This window comes from Garra rufa, chromosome 5 (genome assembly GCF_049309525.1).
Source record: "Garra rufa chromosome 5, GarRuf1.0, whole genome shotgun sequence".
Taxonomy (NCBI): domain Eukaryota; kingdom Metazoa; phylum Chordata; class Actinopteri; order Cypriniformes; family Cyprinidae; genus Garra; species Garra rufa.
In genome coordinates, this window is record NC_133365.1 from 10,532,439 (window position 1) to 10,543,132 (window position 10,694).

The 10,694-nt window shown below is 35.9% G+C and overlaps 1 protein-coding gene across 1 annotated transcript in view; it reads right to left on the reverse strand.

Annotated features, from left to right (window-relative positions):
- Positions 1–585: 585 nt before the first annotated feature.
- The window catches only part of antxr2a (ANTXR cell adhesion molecule 2a), a 66,458-nt gene continuing 56,349 nt past the window's right edge, over positions 586–10,694 (reverse strand). The window contains exon 17 of the mRNA XM_073839619.1: positions 586–3,927. Within this exon, the coding sequence (XP_073695720.1) occupies positions 3,889–3,927 (39 nt within the window). The 3' untranslated portion in view covers positions 586–3,888. The remainder of the gene's footprint in view (positions 3,928–10,694) is intronic.

Genomic DNA, 10,694 nt, shown 5'->3' on the forward strand with positions numbered 1-10,694 from the left:
CAGGTGTGTGAAATGTCTCTTACGCCTCATTTCAAGGGGAAATTATGAGCAGCACTGAACTCTTGAAGCTTTTGGTCACGCATTGCTGGGGTACGAGGCACAGCTGGAGAGCAGGGTTCCTGTAGATTTAATGATGGTTGAATATATGCTTAACAAGGCCCTTGTGCAGCTGGATGAATGGAGATAAATGAGTTATATGTGTAACAACCTAAAACTGAAGGAAATTTGTTGCGTTACAAACTGACAAATGGTGGAGATATGCGTCAGCATGAGTCCAGAAAACACCGCAATAAAAAGGGAATTCTAAACAAACATTCAAATACTGCTAGCTAAAGAAGAGATGTGTATTTAAAGCAGTTCAAAACGTCAAGTCTAGTTCTGCTAATAGTCAGATAAGACAGATAAGCAGATGTTTTGGTTTAAAGCAGTTTATCATATGAAAATATGGCTTTTAATAACTCACTATTACTAAGTGTAAGCTGCGCATAATCATGTACAGTGAGTAATCTGCTTAAGTGTGATGAAGTCTGATGAATCATTAAAGTTCAGTGATACTGACAGGTGTTTAAAAAGGACACAGCTTCATTTAAAAAAAACGTGCCATTTATTTTATACAAATGCAAAAACAAAAGATACAAAAATGTCTGAAACTTCAATAATGGATGAATAAAGGAAAATGTCAAGACAAGATTAACTGAAATTCTTCTGAAATCTGTGATGTGAGATCACTAAAGGCGTCATTTTCTTTAGCATAAGACAACAACTGCAGAAAAAAACTAACACAGTGAACATAGACTAAATGTTTATGGTGGATCTAAGTGTGCCTTGCTTTCTTTAACAGATCAAACTATTTTATAGTACCATCTCATGTGGGTAAAAAACAAATCAACAAGTCAAATTTTGTCAAATGAGAGTAAAATGCAGTGGTCACTGAATAATTATGTGCGCTAAAAAATATGTGCACTATTACTGTTCTAATAGTAGTTTTTAACCAGTGCACTAGTGAATATCTGCAGACCCATTGTTTTCAGAGAAAAAAAAAAACAGACTGTTACACTGTTTAAAAAAACCCCCAATAATATAATGGTAGCCCTATAATGTATACTTGGGGAAAAAATAAGTTACCACTAAAATTACATTCATTGGCCGGACTGCAGCGGGACAGACAGGAGCCACTATAATCACAAGGGCTGAGAGTACTATTATTGAAGAAAATTGTGTCTAAACCTAAATGGGTTTTAATTAAATTAATATACATTATTTCTTTGCCTTTTCATGTACAACAAATAGTGCACAGTTGTCATCACTGAGTTGCTTAAAAACGAAATAAATCATGTCCATTTGTCCAATTTCTACATCAAAACTATAACATTTAAAAAGGTGCATTTAGCTTTTATGTAGTGCTGGACAGCAATTAATCATGATTAATCGCATCCAAAATAAACGTTTTTGTGTACATAATAAATGCGTGTGTACTCTGTATATTTTTATGTAAATACACACACATGCATATATATATTTAAGAAAAATGTTTTCTTAATTTATATATTTAATATATTAATATATAATATAAATGATATGAATATAAATATATACATGTAATCACACGTAATATATACTGTGTGTGTGTGTCTTTATATATACATTATATATATACAGCACACACATAAATATTTTATAAACAAAAACTTTTATTTTGGATGCGATTAATCGTAATAAATCGTTGCCCAGCACTACTACTTTTTTTTTATTATATATATATATATACATTATTTTAATACCTTGTGCGCTTAATTCAATATCACAAAGAATAAACCCAATTTGCTACACAAGTATGAAAAGTTTTAAATCAGTTTCTTTCCACACACATTAATGGGCCATATAACATATAAAAACACAAAAAACACAAATGAAGTGAAAATATAAATACAAAGATGTAAAATCCAACATTGCATAAAAATAAAAGGTAAATACAAGCAAAAAAATAAAAAGAATAAAAAGAAAGCAAAGCAGATGTACTTTGGTGATGTTCAGGAGTAAAAAAAGCTAGTAAAGATATTAAGCAAGGTTTCAACTAACATATAAAAACCTATTCAACTTTTACTAACACTTAAATGACTTAAACCCTGTGATCTGTGACATGAGAAATATACATAAAAAAATAAGAACTGAGAAACTGAAAATTACACTCACCTACCTATCCAAGAAGTGCATTAGCTTAACTTGTAAGTGCCACTCTGGGAACAATTTCATGTTTTAACTTTATGTACACGTTCTGATGTTTTTTGGGGGGAGTGGGGGGTGGAGGGTAACAATAATTAATGTCCCTACAATTACGATGACAGAAACAAAGAAATAATTAAACAAGGGCCTGCCAACGGTCCTGCCATCTTGCACACTTGCATGCCCACCAAATGCGAGGCGCAGCGCCCCATTCTGTTCCCCCCTCAAACTTGATGGTTGTTGAACTTATTTTTAGTGTCATTTGATAAGCTTCCCTGCTTGCACCGAGACATCCCACTGACCCAGCCACTGGTCATTGTCTATACCACTTCCCGTCAAAGCCGGCACGCTTTGTCAGATTTCGACTCGAATATCCATTTTGCATCTGAAGTAGCGTATCGAAAGTGACTGGATCGTTCGAGCCTTTTTCTTCAGCTGCCGCCCCCTTCCTCCCCCACAGTGTTTCCACTGACACTGACATCATTCGCGATCGTCGTCGTGACAGCGCGTTAAAGAAATCTAAAATAAATATATATTGCTCGCTTTTCTGTGTGCAAGCGGAGGGGGGAGCGCGACGTGGATAATTTCTGGAAATGAACAATACTCATCCGTCCGTCGCCCCTTTCGGTTTGATCTTCCGAGTATAGCGGATGAGGGAGTCATATTAGCACAGCTGAAGAGCTCCGTCCTTTTTTAACCTCTCTAAAGATACATCTTTAGAGTTGTCTTAAGATCAAACAAAGTTTGATACTCTTGTGGCAAGAAAAATTTTCAGACATCTTAGTGGGCGGACAGCAGCTGTATTGACTTGTTAAACCCTTTAACCGAGGGGGACGTTTCCGAATTGTGAAGGTCTATGCGTTAGTGAGCACAGAACAGACTGGCAAATAAATGGGGAGGAAACAGCAACCACCAGAGGTAAATCTGTCCCTCAAAACCTTGCCGGAGAGCTTTGGTCAAAGGGTGTCTTGCGGTGCAATAACGCTCTATTAATTTCTCTGCGCCGTCCTCGCATTGATAGAAAGGTGTCTTCACAAACTAAAGGGCAAAGTCTTCCTGCGCCCAATACCTTAGGGCGTTCTGTCTACAATTTGTCATGCGTGTGCACTTCTCAGTGTTAAAATGACAAGATCTCCAGTCAAAGAAGCCCCGCTAGGCATCCGACGATAGTGGGCTTGGAGAGATTTTTGTGAAGAGACATTGCCAAGAGGCAAAGTACTTCTGCACTCCATGAGCCTACTGGGATTAGTTCTACTTCTCAGCCAACGGCAAAGAGCCTCATCTCATTCTGCTATTTTTTTTTTTTTTTTTTGAAATAGCCTCCGTCTGTGTCCATAAGATTAGTTTTTTTTTTTTTCTCCACAGAAGGCACAATATGGTCAGAACATGAAAAAGCCTTTGCTGTGCATTAAAGCTAACCAGATCAGCTGCAAAATCAGACACTTTTTTTTTTTGTTAATCTATTTAGTCATCCGCTTGCCTTTCAGTAGCTTGAGAGATACCAGAATTCTAAGTTTTGGAAAGCCAATACTTGCAATCGCTGAAACGAAATACTCTAAAGTGGCCAATGATAAGCTATGTCATCTCGAGGAAATTACACTTTTTTCTGTCATTCCATCTGATATACTTGGAAGTCAAAGTATTTCAGAGACAGGATGCTGTCGTCTATTGATGCTGCACCCGGTTGAAATTTATACAGCGTCCCTAGAAGAAAAAGAAAAAGACAAGGGAAGATTTGATTAATTAACGGCATGATTCATTTATTCATTGTTAGTCATTCATGTTTTAGTATTATCATTATTATTACATTCATTAAATTATTGGAAACAACAACAATAGTATTATTATAATTATTAACACATGCATTTTGTGCCTTTATTTTTTTTTATTTAGCTTTTTATGAACATAAACAATATCATTAAAAAATTACTATTTTATAGTGACCCCCTCCCACAAGAATAAATAAATAAGTAAGTTACGGCATTTGTGCCTTTTTAAACACATAAGTGTGGTAAAGATGTCCCTAGAAATTAAATTTTTTATTAAAATTACTAAATTATTGATTAAATGACTGAAATCCTGAAATTAAAAAAGGTGGAACTTGGAAAGTATGTCCTTAATAGGACCATCCTATACCATGCAATGAAGAGCGCATTTATGTCTATATGTGTGTAAATGTATGTGTATATTATATTAATTTATATACATAATAACACATATGTAAACCTGGACCACAAAACCTTAAGTAGCACAGATATATTTATAGCAATAGCCAAAAATACACTGTATGGGTGAAAATTATTGTTTTTTCTTTTATGTTAATAATATGCATTGCTAGGAACTTCATTTGAACAACTTTAAAGGCAATTTTCTCAATATTTACTTTTTTTGCACCCTCAGATTCCAGATTTTCAAATGTTGTATCTCGACCAAATATTGTCCTGTCCTAACAAACCATACATCAATGCTTATTTATTCAGCTTTCAAAGGATGTATAAATCTCAATTTAAAAACATGACCCTTATGACTGCTTTTGTGGTCAAGGGTCACATGTCATGGTGGTAAATGTCCTTGGAAATAAAAATACTAAAAAATAATTTTCTTAATAAAGTTACTGATCAAATTTCCCTCACAAATAACAAGTCTAGTATTAGTATTATTATTAAATTTGATATTATTTTATTTATTTATTTTTTACTTTATTTTATTTCTGTTCAGTGATTCAAAATAATTAAAAAATAATACTGAAAAATGATGGCACAGAGTGTAACTGTATCTCCCAATGCTCTATAGTGTGTGTCTCATCAGCTGGAGAAACAAGGTACACTGGCACCAAGAGGGAGCTCTCGCCTAGCGTATAACCACCACACACACTCCCGCACACATGCACATGCACACGCGCACACGCACACACACGTACACACACACACACACACACGTTGGGTTTACATGTTTTATGGGGACATTCCATAGGCGTAATGGTTTTCATACTATACAAACCGTATTTTCTATCGCCCTACACCTACCCTACACCTAAACCTAGCCCTCACAGGAGATTGTGCATACTTTTACTTCCTCAAAAAAACTCATTGTGCATGATTTATAAGCCTGTTTCCTCAAAAATCTACTGGTCAAAATCTACTGGTATTCCTATCCTTGTGGGGACATTTGGTCCCCACAACGTGATGAATACCAGGTACACACACACACACACACGCACACACGCACACACGCACACGCACACACGCACACACGCACACACGCACACACGCACACACACACACACACACACACACACACACACACACACACACACACACACACACACACACACACTCTTATGTGCAGGATTTATTAACATTGTACTGAACCCAAGCGCATTTTTATCATTGAGAGCTAATATATTTTTCTCAACATGTATGGTTGATAACTAGTGTGTAACAACCAACAATGAAAAACTAACATCACAGTCGCCTGCCCTAGTTTCAAGTCACAATTGGCATTAGGTATTGGAAGAATCCCAGCGTCTTCATAGACTATCCGCGAATACGGGGCTTTACGTTGTCCCTGCATTGTAAGCCAAGCGAGGCGCACCCTCTGCGATAGATCTCACTCCGTCAACAAATAAGGCACATCAGATGCTGTTTTGGCCACCGTCGATTGTGTGGCTAAGTTTACTGGATTTTGCAGGCTTTGAAGCAGGAACTCTGAAAAGCTGTCCGCTTTCGCTACAGAGGCTGCGAGAGGCTCTGCTGTAGGAGTCGACCAGGTGCAGAGCAATACGGTCATAACCAAACCCACGGTCAGACCCATTTTAACTCTATCGCTCCCGGGCAAGAGCACTTGGCATTAGACGCTATATCTAATGTCACACCGAGACAGACAGAGCCAACCTGTGCCACGAGAATAGAAGGACCATGGGCTAGATGTCAAGGTGATGACATTGAATAGAGAGAATACGCTGAAGGGACATTTTTACTTGTTCTTCTTCCCACTTAAGACTTGCAAAATGCAGCTGTCAAGAGGACTTGTGTCTGACTTTTTTATATTTATATGTGACCCTGGACCACAAAACCAGTCATAAGGGTAAATTTGTTCTATTATAATGAATAAATGAGCTTTCCATTGATGTATGGTTTGTTAGGATAGGACAATATTTGGCTGAGATACAACTATGTGAAAATCTGGAATCTAAGGGTGCAAAAAATCTAAATATTAAAAAAATTGCCTTTAAAGTTGTTAGCAATGCATATTACTAACCAAAAATTAAGTTCTGATATATTTACGGTAGGAAATTTACAAAATATCTTTATGGAACATGATCTTTACTTAATATCCTAATGATTTTTGGCAAAAATTTTGACCCATACAATGTATTTCTGTCTATTGCTACAAATACACCTGTGCTACGTAAGACTGGTTTTGTTGTTCAAGGTCACATATTTAATACATTTTTTTTTTAATTATGTTTATAAAATATGCCTGACTGCAAGTTTTATTTAAAATAAAGTTAATTTAAAATAGAAAATTCTGTCATCAATTACTCACCCTCATGTCGTTCCAAAACTGTAAGGCCTTTGTTCATCTTCAGAACACAAAGTAAGATATTTTTGAGTAATTAATGACAGAATTTTTATTTTTGGGAGAACTCTCACTTTAAATTGGTCAATACGCAGCACAAATAACATCGTTGAAAAGTTGAAAAGTTGCTGAATACATAAAAGCAGGACTAATTATACCACACAGAGTTTATTACAAACTGAAAAGACACTTGATTGGACTGATCATAGATTTCTCATGGTTTTGTGCCATCTTTAAGAGATCACACAAGGATCAGTTCATCAAGAGCTTCACCTCTATGACCTCACACATATGCTTCACCTATACAGATCAGTCAAACAGAGACAGCCTGTTGGGGGGCCATCATTACCCCTCCATCTCTGCTCTTTGGAGCGCTCTCCGAGCCGCACCATTCTGACGGCCACCAGACTTCACAGAAAGATGTCTGCTGCTCTGATTAGCCGTGTGCTTGGGCACCTGTCCAAAGGAGGAGTCTGCATGTGTTTTTGCATCTCATCTTCTGCTAGCCACTCTCTGGAACAGCTTGATTCCCCCAACCCTAGAACTCCCAGAGGAGCCGTCTTGCACTTTCTGTTCTTAAAGGAGTGAGATCCAGGAACTGAGAAAGGTGGAACTTGGAAAGTAGCCCATGTCCTTCTTGGGATCATCTCCTCCCAAGTAACGAAGATTATTTTATTCCCCCAAAACATATATAATAATAAGTGCAGTATTATATGGTCTTTAAATTATTTGTCCATCTATCTGATTTCCTTAAAAAGTAAAAGTACAATATTGTAATACATAAACATTTTTCAAAATTGTATGTAATAATTTTTTCAAAATGTTATATATAATAAAAATGTATAAATTAAATTTGAAATCAATTGTTTATACAATTATTAGTCCAAAATTATGATATATAAAAAACAATTAATGTATACATTATAATTATAATTTTTTCAAATCTTCTGCTCACCAAGCCTGCATTCGTTTGATCCAAAGTACAGCAAAAACAGTAACATTTTGAAATATTTTTACTTTTAAAATGACTGTTTTCTATTTAAATATAACTTATTCCTGTGATTTCAAAGCTGAATTTTTATCATTATTACTCTTCAGTGTCACATGATTCTTCAGAAATCATTCTAATATTCTGATTTGCTGCTCAAAAACATTTATTATTATTATGTTGAAAACAGCTGAGTAGACTTTTTTCAGGATTCTTTAGTGAATAGAAAGTTCAGAAGAACAGCATTTATCTGAAATAGAAATCTTGTCTAACATTATAAATGTCTTTATTATCAATTTTGATCAATTTAAAGCATCCTTGCTAAATAAAATATTAATTTCTATAATTTCTTTCCAAAAAAATAAAAAATAAAGATCATACCGACTCCAAGCATTTCACTGGTATAGTGTATAATGTTAGAATTTTTTTTTTTTTTTTTTCAGATAAATTATGATCTTTGGATCTTTCAATTAAAAAAATTATTCAACTGTTTTAAATATTGATAATAATAATAATAATAATAATAAATGTCTCTGGAACAGCAAATCATCATATTAGAATGATTTCTGAAGAATCATGTGTCGCTAAAGAGTAATGATGCTGAAAATGTAGCTTTGATCACAGGAATAAATTACACTTTAAAATATATATTCAAATAGAAAACATTCATTTTAAATAGTGGAACTATGTCAAAATTTTACTGCTTTTTCTGTACTTTGGATCAAATAAATGCAGGCTTTGGTGAGCAGAAGAGACGTCTTTAAAAAACATTAAAAATCATTCTGTTCAAAAACTTTTGACTGGCACTGTATTATTTGCAAAGATGCAAAATATATATACATTTTAAGCACAATATATATGTGTTTTTCTGTCAGTGCAACCTTTCTATCTTATTTATAAAAACTACTGTGACATTACACAGAATAGTCTGTCTCCAAAAGCCTTTCCACATATTGAACATTTTAGAAGATCAAAATGAGACAGGAAGTGCAGCTGCAAACAGGCCTAGGGAAAATGCCAGAATGTGAGCAATCCTGCACTCTAGAGCTGGCCCCCACTATCTCCACACCCATGGTCCACATACGGCCCACATAGCACCGCCATCTGGTCTGGTGGAGATTCAGAACCAAGCCAAGAGAGCCTAAAATCTAACGCCTGCTGACAACTTGGATAAATTTTCCAGTCATTAAAAAGTGATATAGGCACTGGAACAGTGAATACATTAAAAGCCTCAAGAAAAGGACAGTCTGAGCCACCAGAAACGGTGAAGAAGCTCTCGATTTTACAGTTGAGAAACTGTAGCTGTCATGGATGAATCAAAACGGATCCTCTGACAAGCATTAAATTTGGAAAAAAGCATGTCAGCATGAGTCTCACAGACTTTAGAGGACCTAATAATACTCTACCCGCAGCTTGCTTTGAAAGTGACAGTTGACAGCGTGGTGGTGATCCCTGTAATTTAAGTCCACCGTCACAATGAGCCACAATGTCTTTTGGAGGCGCATAGGCGCTGTAAATTACAAGGGTATAAAATACCCCCCCCTCCTGCTGACACAATATTTACAGCAGGTCCTGCCGGCTCAAATCAAGTCTTCTGGGTAAATAAAGTGGCATATGATCGGCAATCAAGAGCTGATGACTACCGGATTGACCCGCGAGACAGGAGAATGATGGTTTTTAATCTTGAAACACCGGTAAAAAAAATCTAACACTGGCATTAGGTGTCATGATGTTTACAAATTGGTCATTACTGGCTCACATTTTTAGCAAAACATTAGAGGCAAAGTTGATAGTAAACAAAAACAGTCTCTGCAAGCCATTAACATGTACTTGCTTATATCTGCCTCGGATCAGTCTTTACAAGTTCATTCCAGCAAATGATAGTAACTTCCATATATACATATACATATATATATATATATTAGGGCTGTCAAAAATAACGCGTTAACGGCATTAATTATTTTGTTGTTGTTAATTACGTCAAATTTTTTAACGCATTTCACTCATGCGCAGAGTGACGAATTATTTGTCAGGAAAGTGGTTGGGGAGCTAGAGGCGAGATGGAGCAAGGTGAGCCTATGGACGGATTCAAATATAAAAAGAATGATGATGGTACAGTTAACAAGTACAAGCCAGGGCGACAGCCCCTCTGCAACTGGAGTGGTTAGCCAAGCTTAGGCCCAGTTCTACTGGGGTAGACGGTGCTATATACCCTCAAACGAAAGCAAACCAATTGAAGATCTGGCAAACAATCCAGCCTTGTTTATCTCCTGACTAAGTGTAGACGCGATGTAAATAAAAGATTCATTGTGTAGTTTAGAAAGCTTTATTGATTATAACGGAACGTTGTGAGATCTCTATGAACTAAGATTTGTGACGCTTTTAGTGATAATAAAGTGAGCGCGCTTTGCACTTTCCATGCCATAATCCATTCAGAATTTGTATGAAACTTTCGTTTTTCTTATGTTTTGGGAATTAAATCTGCATAGTTATGCTGGGTTCATTCTCGAAAGAGCGGTGACTGACACTGTGACAGTGGAGAGTGGAAGATACATAAAGCCGCTTTGCAGGTCATCGAGGCACCAGCTCAATCATTTGCATTTTTTCAGTGGAAGCAATTTGAAATTATCCGTCATTTTTGCTCACAAAGGAAAAAGTAATACACCAAAAAACGTTGCAGTGTTTTTATAAAATAAAGAAAACAAAAATGATGCGCTTTCTGTCGTCTCGTTCTTGAACAGGAGTGCTTAACAAAAATAAAGCTAAATGCATGCCTCACAGACATGATAAACATATCTATAGAAAGTTTTAAATTATTACTTAACGAAATAAAACAAATCGAAAACAAAAACTTGTTTAATATGTAATCCTTAACGATAAATTTCTCTCTCAAGGCGCGTCC